Source organism: Cinclus cinclus, chromosome Z (genome assembly GCF_963662255.1).
Source record: "Cinclus cinclus chromosome Z, bCinCin1.1, whole genome shotgun sequence".
Lineage (NCBI taxonomy): Eukaryota > Metazoa > Chordata > Aves > Passeriformes > Cinclidae > Cinclus > Cinclus cinclus.
The window spans coordinates 213,695-232,394 of NC_085084.1; the positions used below are offsets into that span (position 1 = coordinate 213,695).

Here is an 18,700-nt window from a genome sequence, read left to right on the forward strand (position 1 = left end):
GAGATTCTTACGTTCATTCTTTTTGACTACAGTAATATACAAGTTAAAATAAACATCTTCTTTCTCCCCCAGGAGCTGCTACCAGCAGATTTCGCAATGTTTTACTCATCATTATTAAGGCAATTTTTTTGCTTCTTGTTAATGAAATGCTAACACTTTTTTGCACCTCTCAAATAATAGTAGTCTTCACTGTAAACATCAGGTGTGCATGAAGGAGAGAAAAGTTCTATTTCATTATGTATGCCTCAAAGACATCTATTGGGAGATTTTTTCCCACTAAATGTCACATTATTGTTTCACTCAGACACAAAAAATACTTAGTTGTCTCAGATGACTCTCAAAAATGCTCCAAGAAAGGCAGATCAAGTAAGCTCGAAACAGAGGAAAAGCATTCCTTCCTTGGCTCCTGCCAACACTAGATTCAGACAGCAGAGTTGAACTTTAGTCTTAAGCACAGCAAAACTAAAAGTTAAAGAGAGGGTGGGATTTGGAAAGAGGTTGTGACTTTGTTCTGATGTGGGATCTGAAATGCAGCCAAGACCTGGCACAGAAGACAACCTTTCCTTCCCTCATGGGCCAAAGGGTTCAGTCTCCACACTCCACCTCACCTATCCACACTGGTTAAATATTCTACTCGGATGTGCACACCTCACTAGATACTAACAAGACTGAACTCTTAATTTTATTTCTGTATCCCTAAGACTCCTAATTTCCAAAGCCATAAAAAGAAATGGGCCAGATTTCAAGATGTTTACATAATCTAAATGTCCTCTCTTCTGCTTACACTCTCCCAGCCATTACCAGAGGAACCAGGCCCTTACAATGTTCATCAGAGAGGTTCAGTCAGGTCAAGAATCCCAGAGAAAGAGTTTGAAGGCTGGTATCTTTTCCTGGTGACTGGAAAGCAACAAAACAAGATGAAACAGCCTCAAGTTGCACCAGGGGAGGCTTAGATCTGACATCAGGGAAATTTTCTGCACTGAAACAGGCTGTCCACAGCAGTGATGTCCCTGGAGGGATTTAAGTGACATATAGGCATTTGGAGACACTGCTAATCATAGACTTGGAAGTGCTGGACTAGTGGTTGGATCTGATGATCTTGGAGACCTTTCCCAGCCTAAATTACTCTCTGACTGAAAAAAGGAAAAATATACAAATATGCAAAACCACTGCCCCCAAATATGAAACAAAGGAAAATAAAACATCCATATTTTCCTTCCATGTTTTGTGGTATCTCTAAAATGTACCCCTAAAGTCACATACAAAAAGAAAAAAAAAAGTGAGAAAGCTTCCTTACCCACTGACTTCATTTTCGTGCCCAGTCTGGTACAGACAGACCCTCACGACGTACCAGTGGTCCCAGTAATGTGGACTGCAGGCTGCCCTATAGTCACCCTGGGCACAAACTCACCAGAAAAACTGTGACACACAGCTCCTACCCAGAAGCATGGAAGCACAGAGCCAAACACAGAAACACAGGGCAGCTGAGAATTAGAAAGCAATTCTGGAGTTCACCCAGCCCAGCTAACTTGGTTATGCTAAAATGTAGGTGTTGAGTCCAAATCCAATACCTAAACGCTAGCCTGTGGAGTCAGAGGGGTTTTCCCAGACCCTTCCAACCAAAGAGTGGTTTCTAGAGTTGCTCTGATGAATCCTCCATCCACAGGCTGAGAAGGATCTGTTTCTCTCTTCTAGAAGTGATGTGCATCCTACTGACACTTGTTTTCTTGTTACAAAACAAGAAGTCCTTTTGGATGGCGTTGAGCTAAGTGCTGAAATATATTTGTGTTTAATCCTGGCAAGAGGTCAGCCTGAGATTTTAGAGCAGTGACTTCTTTCCTCCTATTGAAGGCATCAGAATTCATACTGGTAGCAAACTATTTGATTTTGGGACTGTCCTGTCCAACTGCAGTTCCACCATGTCATGCATAGTTTCAGAAGGGACCAATAATACTTTCCATTCAACAAAACTGGCAAAACAGTGGCTCATAAATTCCAATTACATCATGATGGCACAAACAAAACGTCATGAAGACTTAGGGAGTAGATGAGACTGAGCAGTCCTAAGGAAAATCTTAGGACTTGTTGAGAGGCCAAATGAGCACTGCACGTCACCACAGAACAGTAACAAGAAATGCCTTGACTTTTGGCCTGCATTTATCCCATTTTAGCAACTGTGTTCCCTAACTGCAAAAACTGAACATTATTCCAGGAATACAGATTGCTAAACATATCCCTGCTACCTGCATTAGCCACAGATCTGTGCCACCTTTGAATAACTAACTACCTGCAGCAACATAATACAACTAAGATGTTGAATGCATCTACAGTAATGAAAAGGTCAGGCTGATCTGGGATGGAGGAGTCTGCTCTATGTTCAGTTCAGCTTCACATCTGGGATCACCTGTGTCGGGCGGCAGAATCCAGCAGCACAAGCCAGAGCAGGTAACTAAAAGGACAACCATTAAGAATGTCTCTCCTTCTCCATCCCTCCAATCAACAAGCTGACTGTGATCCTGCTGTCATTCTCTTTTTCTCACTTTTTTGATGTGCATACAAAATGGGCATCAGAGTCCATGCATTTGACTCTCCAGAGCCATTGTCTACAAGGCTGACCACAAAAAGAAGCAAGGAATATAACACTCCAGGCTGCAGCTGCAAGTTTGAATGCAGAGGATAAGACAACTTGTCCATACTTGGCAGAGTCTTGGTCTCTCACTTCATGTGAGGAAGAGCAGGTCAGCCAAGGATGACAGAGATGTCCCAGCATGGAAGAACACCATGCTCCTCCAGCATTTGCTAGACTAAAAGCCCACTGACAAAACTTTGCTCTGTGACTTCTTTTAATGGAGTGATAAAGAGTCCCCATCAGACCCCAGTCCAGTCAGTAAATGATGCTTCTCTGCCCCTGGGTGAGGTGAGGCTGGTTGACAGCCACTCCTGGCTCTGTAAGAAAATACTGATTCTGCTGCTGGGCATAGCCAGACTGCTGCGGGTTCATCAGTCCACCCCCAGTGCAGTATTGGAGAGCCACATAAAGATATCAGTTTAACATGGCTTTGTCCTTTCAAAGTGACACCAACCACGCTGAAATCAGCAATTCAAAGCAGGGAAAATGCATCTGGAGGTAATTAGTAACAATCACAGGCTGGTTGGAAAGTGCTGACAACAGCAGCAATGTGCCAGGCCTATGTCATTGGCCTGTAAATGGAGAGAGCACTTACAGGCTGTAGCACATGCAGTGATAGAAGGCGTTTTTTTAAATTACTATTTAAGGTGGCATAAAAACAATGCAAAGAAAGCAAGTGGTTCTCTAAGCAGAGATTTCACTGGTGATCCTCAACACAACAGAGATGGTGGATGAAGCAGTAGAGAGCTATGACTACATTTCTCCTTAGCAGCAAGTACTTGCATGAAGGCCAGTGTTTGAACAATCCTTTAATTTTCAAGACCTATCCCATATGTTTGGATCTGCCAGCTGGCTAAGAGAGGAAGTACATTTTTTTCTACCTACAACTGCACAGAGGATCTTTGCCATCTCAAATCTCAACATTGCTTTGTCACACACACCACAACCTAGTAACAAGAGTAATGAAGAAGTGTAATCATAGCTCCATTCTCAGACTTAAGACTGACAACATGAAATAGACTGAGTTCTCTTCACATATGGCAGCCCAGACTACTCTAGAATTTCTTATAAGAAATGATTAAGCTTGAACAGCAGATACAGCTATAGGAAGGAAAAAAGTGTTCCTGGCTCAAATTCCTGGTTTTCATATTTGAAGTTACTTATCCACTTTTAAGCCTTAGCAAGAGCCCCATTCTGTGTTGAAACACCATGCAATTGTGTTCACAGCTCTGCTCCACACACAACCAGAAAAGCTGCCAGTAGAAGAGATGTTTCCCACAGATGCTGCTCGGGATACCATATCTCATTTGACAGCATTTTAAGCAGCTCTTGGTCTCATGACACTGAAGCTATTCCAAATTTATTTATAATCTGGAATGTCAACACAGAAGCAAGATTGACCTCGAGGCATTAACACCACTAAACACAGACTTTGGACATTGCTGGACTTTTATCCAATTAACCCTCACTTTTACAGTGGAAAACACACTACCTAGCATGGTAAAACAAGTTGCCCCCTAAGGCTTTCAGCTTCATTATCTGAGTTTGTTCACATATACCACAGGACAGCCTGTATGAAATAAGGAAGAGAGGAAACACTCAAAAAAAAGGTGAAGAAAATAAAAGGAATTCCCGAACCTCAAGAGAAGACATGAGGTAAGGCTGGCAATTCCTCTTCCAGTGAGGAGCAGTTCACATGGAAAATGCTGTCACGGGTCTGTGAGGCTTAGGCTCTTCTGAACTGAGGGGGGCCAAGGACCAGAAGGTGGTTCTGGCAGGATTTCTCTCATGAGTAAGGCCATTACCACTGAAGTGGGGTTGACACAGAGCTGACCTTCCTTCAGGGATTGTTACCTTAGTGATCACCTATATCCCCTGCCCATCCCAGCCACAGAGCATTAAACCAACCACGGGATTTTACCACAGCTTTGGTCAGACCACAGACCACAAGAAAAGCTCTGAGAAGGCAGAATAGGTGGTGTGCTAGCAGACATTTGTTGGACCTTGCACTCATAAGCACCATTGTGCACCATTTCCCAGCTCCTGATTTTCAGAGTTACCTACCACAGAGGAAAGTCCCATGGCAACATGCACCTTACAAGGGAAATAATTAATGTCGGGTTAATAAACGTGTCTCCTTTTCCAAATTTCCTGTGCCACCAAGAAAACAGTCTGATTACTTATATTTGGGGAGAAAATAGAGCAACCTGTCCAGAACTACAGTGAGAAATGCACCACCAGATGTACTGTAATGGACATGCCTTGCCCATTACAAAGTACAGCTTGCTACTGAATCCTTCCTGCTCCTGAAAGCATTCCTTTCAGTTCCTCAGGAAGCCTCAGAGTAGGGAGCTTGACTCAGGCATACAATACAGGCTGAGATCATGATGGGGATTTCTGGGTGCTTCCAGAGCATGACCAGCACAAAACAATTCTTACAGCTATTAAAAAAGAAAAGTATAGCAGGCAGACTGAATTTCCTCCAAAAATCTATCAAATGGCATAGGTTTTAGAAGACTTTTGATATGCTCGTGTAAATCTATGTTTTAAGAATGCTGTTGATAGAAAACTCTGCAGCACTTTCAAATTAAAGAGATAAATACCCATTGTCTTGAAAAATGTATTCTGTTGTAGCTGTCACTCTGACATATATAAGAGTAATGGTGGGGTTTTTTCTAGAATCTGCTATCCTTAAAGCCTGCTCAATGCTTTTGAGGAGAACTAGTAAATTTAACATTTGGAAATTTTGCTCAAGTGTAGGTAACATCACAGGGAGAACCACTGTGAAATCCACATTGAACTCTGCAGCATCACCTCTGTAGTAGGTAGGTTTTACCCTAACAAATGTGATCAATCAGCTCACAACACTCTACGGAAATAGCAATGAGAGACATGTAAGAACTGCTTAAACCAGCATTAAAAAAAAAAAAAAAGAGCTCTTGGCTGAACCTCATTTGGGCCAGGTGTGAATCCTGGATAAGCAGTCCATTAGAAGATGACAGAGGCTGCAGCTAGGTCACCCCAAAGCTTTCTTTTCTCCAGCCTGAAAAATTCCAATTTTCTCAGCCTTTCCTCATAGCAGAGGTGTTACAGCCCTCTGGTTGACTAGGATGTGTCCTCTGCCCTGGCTCCAGCAGTTCCTGAGCTGGCCTCAGGGCTGGGGCAACTCTCTCTGCAGGTGGGGTCCCACCTGAGCAGGGCAGAGGGGCAAAATCCCCCCTCCCCTGCTGCCCACACTGGGGGTCAGGGCAGCACAGGGTTTGGGGTTTCTGGGTCCCAGCACTCATGGCCAGGCCAGGGCCAGTTCTCACCCACCAGCATCTGCAAGTACTTCTCCCTGGGCTGCCCAGGTGCAGCATCAGCTTCTGGCCTCTTTAAACCTCATGAGATTCCCATGGACTTCTAGCCCTTTCCCATCCCCCTTGGATAACCCTATCTTTCAGGGGTGTTACTGCACTCTCAGCTTGGTGTCACCTGCAAATCGTCTGAGGGTGGCTGTGATCCCTCTGTCTGTGTCACTGATGAAGACATTAGATAACACTGGTTCCAGCACAGACTCCTAATGGACATAGATATATCTGTATCAATACTCTATCTCCTTACATCTTACAAACCACACACCTCCAGAAGTCTCTGTTCATCCATCCACCCCTATATACCTTTCTTATCTATGAGTCCAACACTCAAACCACCCTTCAGAACCAGACAGATACTAAAATAAATATCTCCCCTCCCACTTCAAAACACAAATGTATTTCTTTAACTCTCCAATCTCTTTTGAATCCTCCTAAACTTTGTCAAGAAAAGCCAAAGACTGATGCTGAACTGGGTTAAAACCACTTTGTGACAACATTTGTTTTCAAAATTTCTCTGCTAGATGAGCTTGCAAGACTTTAAAGACATAGTAATACTTCACAAAAAAACAGTATAATCTTTCATTGTAGTTATAAAATAAAGCATTATTTCCAATATTTGTCAAAACAGAGAAAATCCAATGAAATTTGCACCGATTAGCCATAGCAGTTAACACACAGAGCTAACATTTATATGAAACACAGAGCCTTAAATTTCAAAAGCCCTCCTTTTTTCTTATTTGCACAACTAATTTGGGACATGATTTAATAATTTGCTTACCATTTGGCCAATTTCCTGACAAGCAATAGAGTCAGTTCCAAATAAATAGGTGGCCAAAGCACTTATCAGACTCTAGCTGTTGCTTAACTCTTGTTCTACACCTGCTGAATAAATGCAGATGATTTGACATTCCTTGAACAAACAGCCTTTGCTTTTCATTTCATTCAACTTTAGTGCACAGGTACAACTCAGAAGTGATACAAAATGAGTTTCCAAAATTTTTGCTTTCAAAATATCCAGGCTAGTTTGAACTGTCATAAAAACACCAGCCAGTCAGATATACCAGGTGCATTTATGAAAAATGATAACCAAAGCCCAAAAGCAGAGGTAAGCATTCTACTTTTCAGTGATGTGGTGTTATTCAGGATGTACTTTTGGGGTGGAGGGGTAAATCCTTTCCTGAACAAGAGGGATGGATGCTCTATCTGTCAGCTACAAAAAAACACAAATGATTTACACAAGCCATGCAGCTGTCTTTCAACAAGAGCTCCCATGAAATCACATTCTATTTATGAGGAAATAACTCCACATCTGACACAATTCTTCCATAAAGGACCTCATCATGCAATATGAAGGTACAGACAATTCAAACTACTTATCAGTGTTGGAAAATCATTTACCTGTGACAATAGGATAGGACTGAGGTCCAGGAACACTCGCTCCCAAATCTGCAGAAGTAGGGCTGGTTATATTTGCCTTCATGTCATCCAATCCACCAGCTAGTGAGGCCATGGCTGAGTATTCACTTGCCTGCAAAAAGAAACAGCAGACATTTTAGTGGCAATAAATTTACTAATCAAGAGCTTTTTTTTGCCTGTGCCAACTGAAAGTAGATGCAATACAAAATTCAAAAAACCTTTGTTCAGGCAGTGTTAAAGGCAATGCCCATTTACACTGAGCCTTTCAACATTCAAACTGTTCAGTAAGTGGGTCTGTGCTTATCACCAGTGTTCTCAGAGAGCACCAAAATACGTTTTCTTTGTAAAACCAAAGCCAAACTCATTAATATGTAACAAGGCTTTCCTGAAAGAGGAAAACTTGTAGATTACGTTCCAAGTGCAAGCTACTTTCTTGTTAGGGAAAAAAGTTCATGCCTCTTAACCTCCACACTCCCCACATTTCAGAGTTGGCACTTGAGCAGACATGCACTAACAAGAAGGTAGGAACAGGTTTTCCCATTTCCCTTTACTTGGGAATGTTGCATTTCTTCATCATCTCACAGGGAAAGAAAAGGTCTGTGTATATGAGAGTTTGCTTAATGGATGCATTTGTAGCTAACTGTTTCTAAATCCAAGTTATTTAAAAATAAATCACCTGACCATGGTAAGGACACTGTGCCATTTCCAAATAATTTCTTAATCTCATTACCTGAAAGAGGCTATAGTAAGCAAGCACAGATCCTCAGAAATGAGAGTGTTTGTGTCCTATAACCCCGTTTAAGTCTCTACAGCTACAGCATTCTATAGCCAGTGAGGCCAATGCATGCATCTAACAGATGTATTTGCACATGGCACAAAGCTTATCTTCATTTTCCTTTTTTAATGATGTCTTATTGTCAGAATCATTTCCACAAATTTGGGAAGTTTTTTTCAAAATATTCTGTTCCCTGCTTCCTGCCCTTTAAGTTTCAATCCCTTATTTGTGAGATGGCAGTCATGCCCATATCAACTGGAGATTGACTTCAAAGAACTGCAATGGAAACAGGTAAACTGAAGAGCAGCCACAGTGATGATAATCCCTAAGGTATTCTTGAAGATTAAGTCAATGCAGAGGCCATGCAGAGATGAAGAAATGCAGATGAATCCAGGATCACATGGAGGTCTTTTGAAGCAATCAAAATAAAACTCAGAAAAACACAGAATCCCAGTCTGGTTTGGATTGGAAGGTACCTTAAACACCAAATAACTTATTCTACCCACTACCATGGCCAGGGACACATTCCACTAGATCAGGTTGTTCAAGGCCCCATCCAACTAGGCCTTGAACAATTCCAGGGATATGACATCAAAATAAGGGGTTTTTGTTTGTTTTTTAAGAAAACAAAAGCTGATCTGAGTGAGTACATCCTTCTCTTTCCTGCAAGTTTCTCTGAGAACCTAGCACATAATCTGCTGCCTGCCACTAACTCAGCACTTTGGCCAGGAGTACAAGCTGCTGTCTCTGTAGCTCAGGTCTCACTCAAACAGAAGTTAATTTACATGGATAATCCTGTATTAACAGTTCTGTGTATTAAATATGTGTTTTCTGCAGACACCACTTGCATGAGGCAGGAGTACAGCCTGCCACCTTGAAGGATCCCCCATACAAACCTCTTGCAGATGAGCATGCAAAATACATTTACCAGGGACCAGCAGCTGGCCACCCTTGTCCTGCACCCAGCCTATGCATCAGAGGCCTCTGACTTGTCTCCTAGGATCCTGCATAACCTTTGCACTGAAGCTGTACTGTTCTCAGCTCATGCCTCCTCCAACACCCTCTGTGCCCTCACTTTTGCCATGCCCCAAGGCCTTTTTGTCTGCCACCACTACCTCAAAGGCACCCAGACCTCTGACTCATCCCTTGTGCACCTGAGATAGGACAGCCCTGGGAACCTCTCTCCTCTACAGAGGATGCCAATAATCCAGCCTTCCTCCTTCCTAGAGGTGTAATCAAAGCTCCTTCTTCTCATCTGGCATCACACCACAAAGCATTTCTCAGCCTTCCCACATCATTCCATGTTTTCCTGAGTCTCCAATCCCACCTTTCCCCTATGCAGGGTACATGCACATATGGAGGCACTGCTGGAGTTTTTCTTTCCCCAAAACCATAATCTGACAAAACATCAGAGAAATAATAGCCCTGTAGAGACATCTCATGCAGCTGATGATGCACAAGCATGGAAGGGCTGGCAACACAGCTGTGGAAAACCTGTCCTTGTGTGCTGCTGTTAGGTATTTCTGGTATCTCTAGAAGAGCACACAGAAATCCTTTGGGAAGGATGCCTGAATTCACCCATGTTGCTCTAGGGAAGCCATAACCATGCCCTATTAAGACTAGAAAGTCTCTTTGGATCATCCCATGGGGCACTAGTCCAGCACTCCCAACAGCTAGAGAGTGAATGTGGCTTCCCAATTACCAAGTGAGAGCTGCACACCTGTAAGTTGGGTAGAAGCATATACCTGGAATGGGACACCTGCCATAGGCTGGGTCACATGAGGGGACTGAGGAATGGAGGTGCACATCCCAAACCACAAACCCAACTGGAACCAGCCTGAGCTCTTGACTGCAATTCTCAGACATAGCAATGCCTAACTCCGTAGCTTGCTTCCCTTCCGCAGTCCAAGGAGCTGACCCTGGGAGAAACAGGATCAGAGTTAAAACTTTTAACTATAATAACCTGGAAGCATCATGCCAATGAGCCATGAGTAGCCCTCTGAGCTTGGAACTGACCTGTTCTAGTGTCAAGCAAGAAGTTACCAGAGTGTAGCATAACCTGGCAAGGGTCACGACAGAGGTAGCCTGTGCTCTTCCATGTCACTGCAGCATAGTGAGCTGGTGCAATATACAGTGGCGCAGTCCCAAACAATGGAATGACATCTACAGACCAGAGGGACTGGAAGTATTATTATGCATACCATAGTGCAAATGGAGAGCCCATAGCCAAGCAGCACTGTGGTAGAAATGAGTTGAAGATGTGCAAAATGGAGATTTGAAGCCCTTCCCTGCTTTTGGTCCCAATAACTTCCAGCAGATGGAAGCTGCATGTCTTTTTGGAATGGCCCAGCAACTCTTCCTGAGGTAAAAATAGCATGATTTTAAAGAATTTTCCAGCTACTTTGCTGTGCCCAAATCCCTCCTTGGAATCACCATCAGTTGAACACTAGCAGCCACATGGAGCAAGCACTGACCATTATTTCCAGCACTGAGGCAGACCAAGTGCAGGCTGAGGGACAGCCCTTCTGATGGCTGACAGCCCTCTCATCATGCAGTCCTAGTGGAGACGCAACCCCCTCACATCACATTCACCTCTGCAGTTATAGTTCACACCAAAAAGCAGTGGGATCAGGGCCAGCACTGGGCTGGCACAGTGGCAGTGATCAGCACTTGCCTGTGGGCAGAAAAGGAAACATAGTGCTGCCAACAGCAAGGCACTGCAGGGAGGTGATGGTCAGCACAGGCATCTTCTGACCCCCAAGGAAGAGGGCATCAGACGTGCAGAGCAGATGAGCCTTCACCCTAAAACAAGACCACGAGTACTGCCACGGCTCTCCTCACCCCCATGGAGGGCTCAGGAGTCTCTAGAACACCCTGAAAAAGCAGAAATCTTTCTAACACTGTGGACTCACAGTGTTGGGTGTTGAACCACTCATGAGGGGTGCAGCGGCGTCTCCTCTTCCCATTCCCCCCAGGCAGATCTCTTCCTGTCAGGCACCCCATCCAGAGATGAAAGGAAACCCCAGGGGAAGGCAGCACTCATGGAGCATCCCTCACCCCATGGCCCCACTGAGACCCTCCTGCTGAACCCTCCTGCTGACCCTTCCCAAGAGCTCCTTCAGCTGATTGGAGTGGGAGCAGCAGAAGGGATCTCAGACTTGGCTCCTGCACTGGTGAGCTGGCAGTGCTGCTGGTGAGAAACAGCCTGGAATGACCATCATGGCCAGGGGTGCCTCCTTGTGCAGCAGGAAGCCTGACCTTCTGCTTGGTAGGTGAAAAAGCAAGAGACGGGTGTTCATTACCCTAGAAATTACCTGAAAAATGACTGCCTGCGGTTGTACCACGCACTGTCTCATCAGCATGGAGCACCACTGCCATAGCATGGAGGAGAGAAAACACAGACATGTGAAATGAGGAATATATAAAAGAGAGACTGAGAAGGACAAACTTGAAAGGACAGGCAAGACCAGATCTCATGTGCTCCCCTGCCCTATCATATTCTGCTCTTGCTTGGCTCTGGCAGACAGGAGCTGGGGGCAATGCTGCAGTGGTAAGGAGAGGAGTAATCTCTGTGAGCCTATTAGCACAACTCCTCTTGCAGCAGCAGGGTCTGCATAGTCCCTCCCCATTAGACTTCTCTACACAGTGCAAATGGGAAGATCTCTGCTCTATGTACAATTTCTAATCCACCTCCGTTACAAAAGCTTTATTTCTAACTACTAATCCCGTTGGAATGGTGGATGTGATAGGCAAATGGACAAAAAAAGGGTGCAGGAGGGTTTAATAATTATTTTCAAACCTGCTGCACTACAGCAAAGCAGAGAGGCAGACCACAACCAGCTTCACCTTGCACTTCTTCTGGTGAAGATGCCTGAGCGTAACTCTCAGAAAAGTCAACTCAACCTACATGTACAGAAATTGTCTTTGAGTTTTACCTGGGATTTTATCCTAAAGTGTCAGGAAAAGATGGACACACTGTAGAGAACAAGGCTGCTCCCTGAAACAACCTGGTTCTTGGGTTTTCTGGGATTCTCCCAGTGGGAGAATCTCAGGGCTATCAGAGGCTGGAATGAGCCCTGCAGCAGTCCATAATGTGTGAGACAAATGTATCCCCCTTCCACCCCATCCCTTCTGTGGGACACAGACCTCACAATGCTGCTGAAGAGACTGCACCAAGCAAAGACAGACAAGGGCTGTCTGCTACACAGGGCAAATGTCCATTAAAATGAGCCAGCTGGGGTCCACTGAGGCTTGCACATGGTTTTTTTTGCATCTGCTATATTTTCCAAATCAGAACACCAGGCAGGCATGAAGTAACACCTTCTGTGTTCTCAGGCCACTGGCACAGCTGCCCCCAGCCCCACGATGAAGCTCAGGGTGCAACAGCAGCAGCAGCAACAACAGCAGCTCAACAGGAGCTCAGACCATCAGTGCAAGATGCCAACTTGGGGCTTCAGGGCTTAGTCTGCCCCCTCACTGACCATGTGCTCTGCCTTCCTTCCTGACAGAGATGGCACATCAAGAGCCTTCACTTCATTGCCAGGAAAAAAAAAATTAAAAAAAAAATTAAAAAAAAAAAAAAAAGAATTGAGGCCCCTGAAAGGCACAGTGTTGCCTCCCAAATCACATCCACCACACCCCCTGCTCACCCCTGAGGGCAGCAGCAAGCCAGGCCTCAAACCAAATATCTCCAAGTTATCACATCTTAATATTTTAAAATTAATTAATAAATTGAGGCAAAAGTGGCACATCCCAGACAGGCTGTCCAGAGAAACCTGTACCTCAGCCTGACAAAGGAAAAAAAATTTGTAACATTAGATATGGTTGGAAGAGTTTAATCCAAAGCAGCTCTAATTAATCTCCCCATTCTTTCAGAAACCCAGCACTGCTTGCAGCTGCACAGGCACCACTGCTGCTCTGCCTGGAATTTCATGGGAATGGAAAATCCAGCCTAATGTCCTCCTCCTCAGCCACCCACAGCATGGGTGGGAAAGGCTCCCGGAAACATATACATCAAAGTCTCACCACTGCTGCTTGCCAGCCACCACCCATTTAATAATTTACATGATATTCCCTGCGCCGGCCACTGCTGACAACAAAACCAATCCTACCTTGGAGTAAATGTTATTTACTCACCTAATTGGGGCCAAACTCTAGTTTCTCTTTGTTTTCAGCCACATTGGGCTCATTGCTGTCTCACAGAACGTGGAAGTTTGATTTCAGTGGTACCTTTTTCACTCACTTTAAACTGAGTGTTTCTGAACCTCCCTTTCACAATACATATCTGTTTATAAAAAGTTAACAGCTGTGCTTCATTTTAGCCCAAATCCAATTAGGATTGTACACATCCCTAGACATTCCTTTGAAGGCAGTGAGAATTAGCTCGTGCACCCTGCCATGAACACATTTACCCTCATACTTCAAAATAACTGACCTGTTTTTGACCCAATCTTCACATTATCTGCATATGGGAAATTATATACTGCATTTTACATTTCCACAGTGCAATTCCTAAGTGGGTGCAGCTATTTTCAGATTTTCCAAAGGGACACCCAAATACAATCTAAATGCCTAGAATTTACCTGTTGTTTTTCTTTTATACATATAAATAGCTGCATTTCCATTCACTCTTTGTTCCTCATTTTCATTTTGTTCTAATATCTGCATGTAAATGTCTGAAAATAGCATCTGTAATTGAAGATTATGAAGTATAGCCAGCTCCTGACAGGCTGCTAAGGAAGATGGATTATCCTCATTTTTCTGTAAATTTTGTCAATTTTGGAATTCATAAGCTATCAACACTGATCAAAATGTGACTGCACAGCTGTGTCAAAGCGGACGGCGCAGTGTCGGCGCAGCTCTGAGGAGGACAGCTCTCCCCAGCCACTCGGCCAGGGGCACACACTGCAGGAATCCTTCCTGGCTGCTTGCACTACCTACATCCCAATCACACTGCCCCCTCCACCCTTGCAAAAAAAAAAAAAAAAAATCAAATAAATAAGTAAATTGAAAGAACGCAAATTCTCTGGTGCGCCAATTCAGATCACAAAGCACAATTTATTGCATGTTCTCTCTTTTTATTTATCCCTAAGTAGTAAACACGATTTCCATTCAGGGGGTTCGTTATGTTCCACTCCTACCAGACAATCACAGCACACTTGAGGCAATTGTTTAGCCTCTTCCTCTCAATTTTCCCATTACTGGGAGTAAGTACTGTTGGGACTCTTTAATAGCCCGACTGCAGCCCATATCAATAACAGATGAGGTTTAATCGTCCAACACAAAAATTATTTAGGCTCAGTAAGGACATTCAATGTCATTTGCATAATGGCATTTCTATCCTGAGCACCTAACCCATCGTGCATAAACAAGACCCTGGGACAATAAATAATAATAAATCATGACGTCCATGCTCCTCTTGCTGTAATAGGAGCCTCTCTATGCAGAAATTATTTCAGCAGGAAACGGGCACTATAATTTTAAAGATATGTGGCATTGCAGAGGCCAGTAAATCACACTTGTGTGCACAGTCATGCACATGCATGTGCCAGTGAGGCTGCCCATAGTGAGTAGCAAAACCCCACAGAGCGGCAGCACAGAACACTGCCCATGCTGCCTGCTGGATATGGTTTTAATATTGTTTCTTAGTCAGAGGTAGCAGGCTGAACAAAAGCAATGCCTGAGTAGTATGTGCAGTGCCTGAGCATGTGCTCAATGGACCTGTCAGTCTGCCAAATCCCTGCTGGGCAATCCCTCATGCCTGCTGTCCTTGGATCTCTGGGAAGGTGTGATGGGAAGAGAACAGAGATCTGCAGATGCTCCAACGGGTGTTTGTACCTGCTCCAACCCGTCCAATTTCTTCTCTCCAGTCCTCTTCTCTCCAGCTTTCCTCTTCCTCCCAAGGCAGCCCTCTCCTGCTTTCCCACAGATTTACATGGGCCATTTCTGTTCCTCCCCTCTTTCCTGCCCTCTCCCCACTACCTGCTCTCATCCCAGCACCGACTGAATTCTCTCAGCAGCCTCCACCATCCTATGTGCAATGCTAAAAAGGAGGAACCTGATCAAACTAAAGCATGAGACATGTAACTGAAATAAAGTGTAGCACAACCCACCCTGGTGGAAAAGCAGTTTACTTTTTATAAACCTAGCACAAAATTTAGGCTTTTATACCTCTAATTGCTACAAGATGTTGTTAAAATATGCTGTTTCTCAGGGCAGGAACTGGACACCTTCCCCCTCAACACTAACAATTTCAGTCAGAGGAAGAGGGAAAAGGTACAATCCTCCGTCATGGTCACTCCTCTGCTTCCACAGAAATGCTAAGCACAGCTATGCAGAGAAGAAAACACAGCCCTCAGCACAGTCAAGTATTTCCTTATGGAGAAATACGAATCAGAAATGTGAATGCAGGCTGAGAATGTGCAAGGCTGGCATCAATATTGCCAGATCTTCAATCCATATTGCCAATGGCTCCTCACACTTGAGAAGTCTTGTGCAAATTTTCAAGAACAGTATATATTTATGTAATGTTTTCTCATTAACTACTCAAAGGTGTTTCACAAATCCCATCTGAAAATCCTGTCACAGCATTTTTTTGTATCATATTAAGCACTGTTTACAATAAACTGGTCACAAAGTGGTGTGATTACCAAAGCAGCACATTACCAGGGTTCAAGCCTCATGGGGAGCCACAGCCCCCACAGTAACTGCACCTACAACGGCACCAAACCTTTACCCAGGGAAAAAACAATGGAGAAAGCCACAGAGTTTGCTGTTTTGTGGCATGTTGCAAAGTCCAAGCTGAACAAATCCATGTTAACTCATGAACTATTTCAAAGCCAAACACCAAGTGACACACTTTCTTCATTTTCCAAAATACTTTTGTTTTTCCTGTTGGAGTCCCTTGGAGTCTGGTGATCCTGTGGAAGTCAGAAGCCTTCTGCCTTCTTTTTTTGGGGTAGAAACTTTCCCCACAATGCTGAATTCCCTATCACGTCCCCAGTATGGGACTGATATTACTAAAAAAAAAAAAAAAAGGCAAAAACAAACTTAAAAAAACCACATTAAACAAACCTCCATCATTTTTAATGCTTTTCTTTCACTTCTTCACCTGCACCTGAACTAAGATGGTGAAGGTCCACAGTATTGTAGGGCCTTTATGACAGCATGTTTATGGAAAATACAGAAATCTTAAATGTCTTTTCCAATATAAATGATTGTGTGGTTCTGTGCCTGGGGGAGGTAGGAAATACAGGAAAAGGTAGGATATTAGCAAAAAAGAATATTATGGTAAGGTTTGTAAATTTTTGGAACAGGCTGCCCAGGGAAGGAGAGTCACCATCCTTGGAAGTGTTCAAAAAGCGCTTGGATATGAGTTTAATGATGAACATGGTGGTGGTGCTGGGCTGACAGCTGAATTTGATCCTAAATGTCTTTTCCAACCTTAGCAATTCTGTGATTCTGTAAGTGCAAATGCTGTTTTCAGAAACATTATGCAGCACTTTCTGATTACATGTCCTTGGAGGCATGCGATTAGAGAGGCAGCAGGAACTGAACAAACTCTGTGCAGTGACAGCAGGCAAAGTGACTGGCTTGGATATCTTAACCACAGTGTTTTGTCCTGAAAACAAAAAGTGTCAGGACGGCTGCTAAGAATGTGGAGTGAGGGAGATGCTCCTTGCCCTTCCTGCATGCTGCAGGCATGCCTCAAGGAAAAGGAGGCCCTGGGCAAGGGAACATCAGGGGAGTGATGCAGTGCTTGCTTTGATGTGACATTCAGCAAAGATGAATAGGCACAGAGCCCCACTCATCTTGTGGGGTAAATCTCAACCTATTCTTCCCCTTGACTAATTATCTGAGACCCACTGACAACCAAATCTGACCAGGTCCAAAGCATGAAGGCTTCAGGACAAGGTGCTGAAGACTGGGGCAGAGCAGCATTCCCTACCTCAGGGACAAATATTCTGTCTGCCCTACCATAGTGCACGGAAATGGGCTCCTCACCTTCAGAAATATACCTAAGAACATCAGAAATTGTCTGCATATTGGTATAAAAAATTGAGCAAAATAGAGACAAGCTGACAAGTCAGTGTACCTATAGAGTGCTGGTTCCAAGTAAAGAGATTCTGTCTGATGACACACACAGAACATGTTGCTGCTGGATGCCCCACTATCATGATAGGCTTCCAGTGAAGGATCCTCTATACAGAAAAATCATCAAAGACAACATGTTTTACTGAAACATTTCAGTTTTTATCAAAACATTTTCTATTGGAAAGACAGGTTCAGCCAGGCACACGGGTGTAATAAAATCAGTATTCTGCTGCTAAAACTGCAGAAGACACCTTGACACCACACATGCAGTGGAGCATCACCACAAGCAAACAGCATCAGGCAAACAGAAGGGGCCCCACCGCCAGTATTACTTAAGCACCTCTTCCACTCCAAAAGCTACTTCAGCTCTTATGCCAGAGAGGTATTTAGGGTTATATTTTCAAATTTTGCTCTTCAGTCACAAGAATCAGAGAAGAACCACTTGAACAAAAACACCCACAGGGGATGTGCAATCAACCAAATCTCCCACTTGTTACCAAGCCTCACAGTTTGACAATGCCTGAAAGTCATTCATCAGGTACATAATCTGATGACTATTTCTTGTGCAACATCATTCAAGTAATTACTTAATGCTGTGTTTCAATTATTTAGAGAAGTCCTAATGACCAGTGAGATACTCCAAGCCTAACAGAGCATCCGACAAGTGCATTTCTTCCTGGTTCACTCCATAGCTCCCATTCCAGGGGTGCATTCATCACCTCCAGGACCTTGTTCTCCCTCAGCCCTTTGTACCTGACTTATCTGGATGGACTCAGACTTGAGGTCAGCTCTGAGTCTGAAGGGAATTTTGCAGGAGAAACCCTCGCCTGTCCACTGTTGCCCTTATTTCATTCAATTTTCAGAGTAAGAAGAGCAGAGTGTAAGATCATGCCCCGACATGTTAATCTACTTTCTTAGTGCAGGAGTTATCTCCTTTCAGGTTTTGGGGTTTTGTTCATTTGTTTGTTTGGAGCATTCTACAGCAAAAAAAAAAAAAAAAAAACCAAAAAAAACGCAGTCATTATTCATATGAGCAGAGAGGAATTTTGAATCAGTCCCTTTTGTCTGGAAGTGGCTTAACACCACAATTGCTGTTTGTCATCATTCAGACACTGGTGTAAGTTGTTTTGTTCAACCCCATCATAAAAAAAAGGCAACCCAAAACTATGGCATTCTTTTGAAAGCCTCTGCACTGAGCAAGTTTCTCAAATTCCTTGGCACTGTTATAGATAGGTAATATGATAATCGACTCTCACAGTTAGGGGATGGGTATTGTGTGTATGTTAAATTAAGTTTAATGTCTAGTTAGGTTATTGTAGTTTGTTGTTTATATGTGCTCTGCTGTCTCCACAGTCCCCTTTCCCCCTCTGTATTGTCACTACCATCAGCCTGGGTTGCCCCACACATGTGGAGGGAGGGCATGTGCCCCTT

The 18,700-nt window shown here is 43.8% G+C and overlaps 1 protein-coding gene across 7 annotated transcripts in view; it reads right to left on the bottom strand.

The window, feature by feature from the left end:
- The window catches only part of PAX5 (paired box 5), a 124,969-nt gene that overhangs the window by 47,145 nt on the left and 59,124 nt on the right, over nucleotides 1–18,700 (bottom strand). For 6 of the 7 annotated variants that reach the window (XM_062512690.1, XM_062512689.1, XM_062512687.1 and 3 more), the window contains one exon: nucleotides 7,384–7,513. In XM_062512690.1, coding sequence (XP_062368674.1) covers nucleotides 7,384–7,513 — 130 coding nt within the window. Of the gene's footprint in view, nucleotides 1–7,383; nucleotides 7,514–11,490; nucleotides 11,548–18,700 lie in introns of all 7 variants that reach the window. The other variant, XM_062512684.1, reaches the window with a different exon arrangement.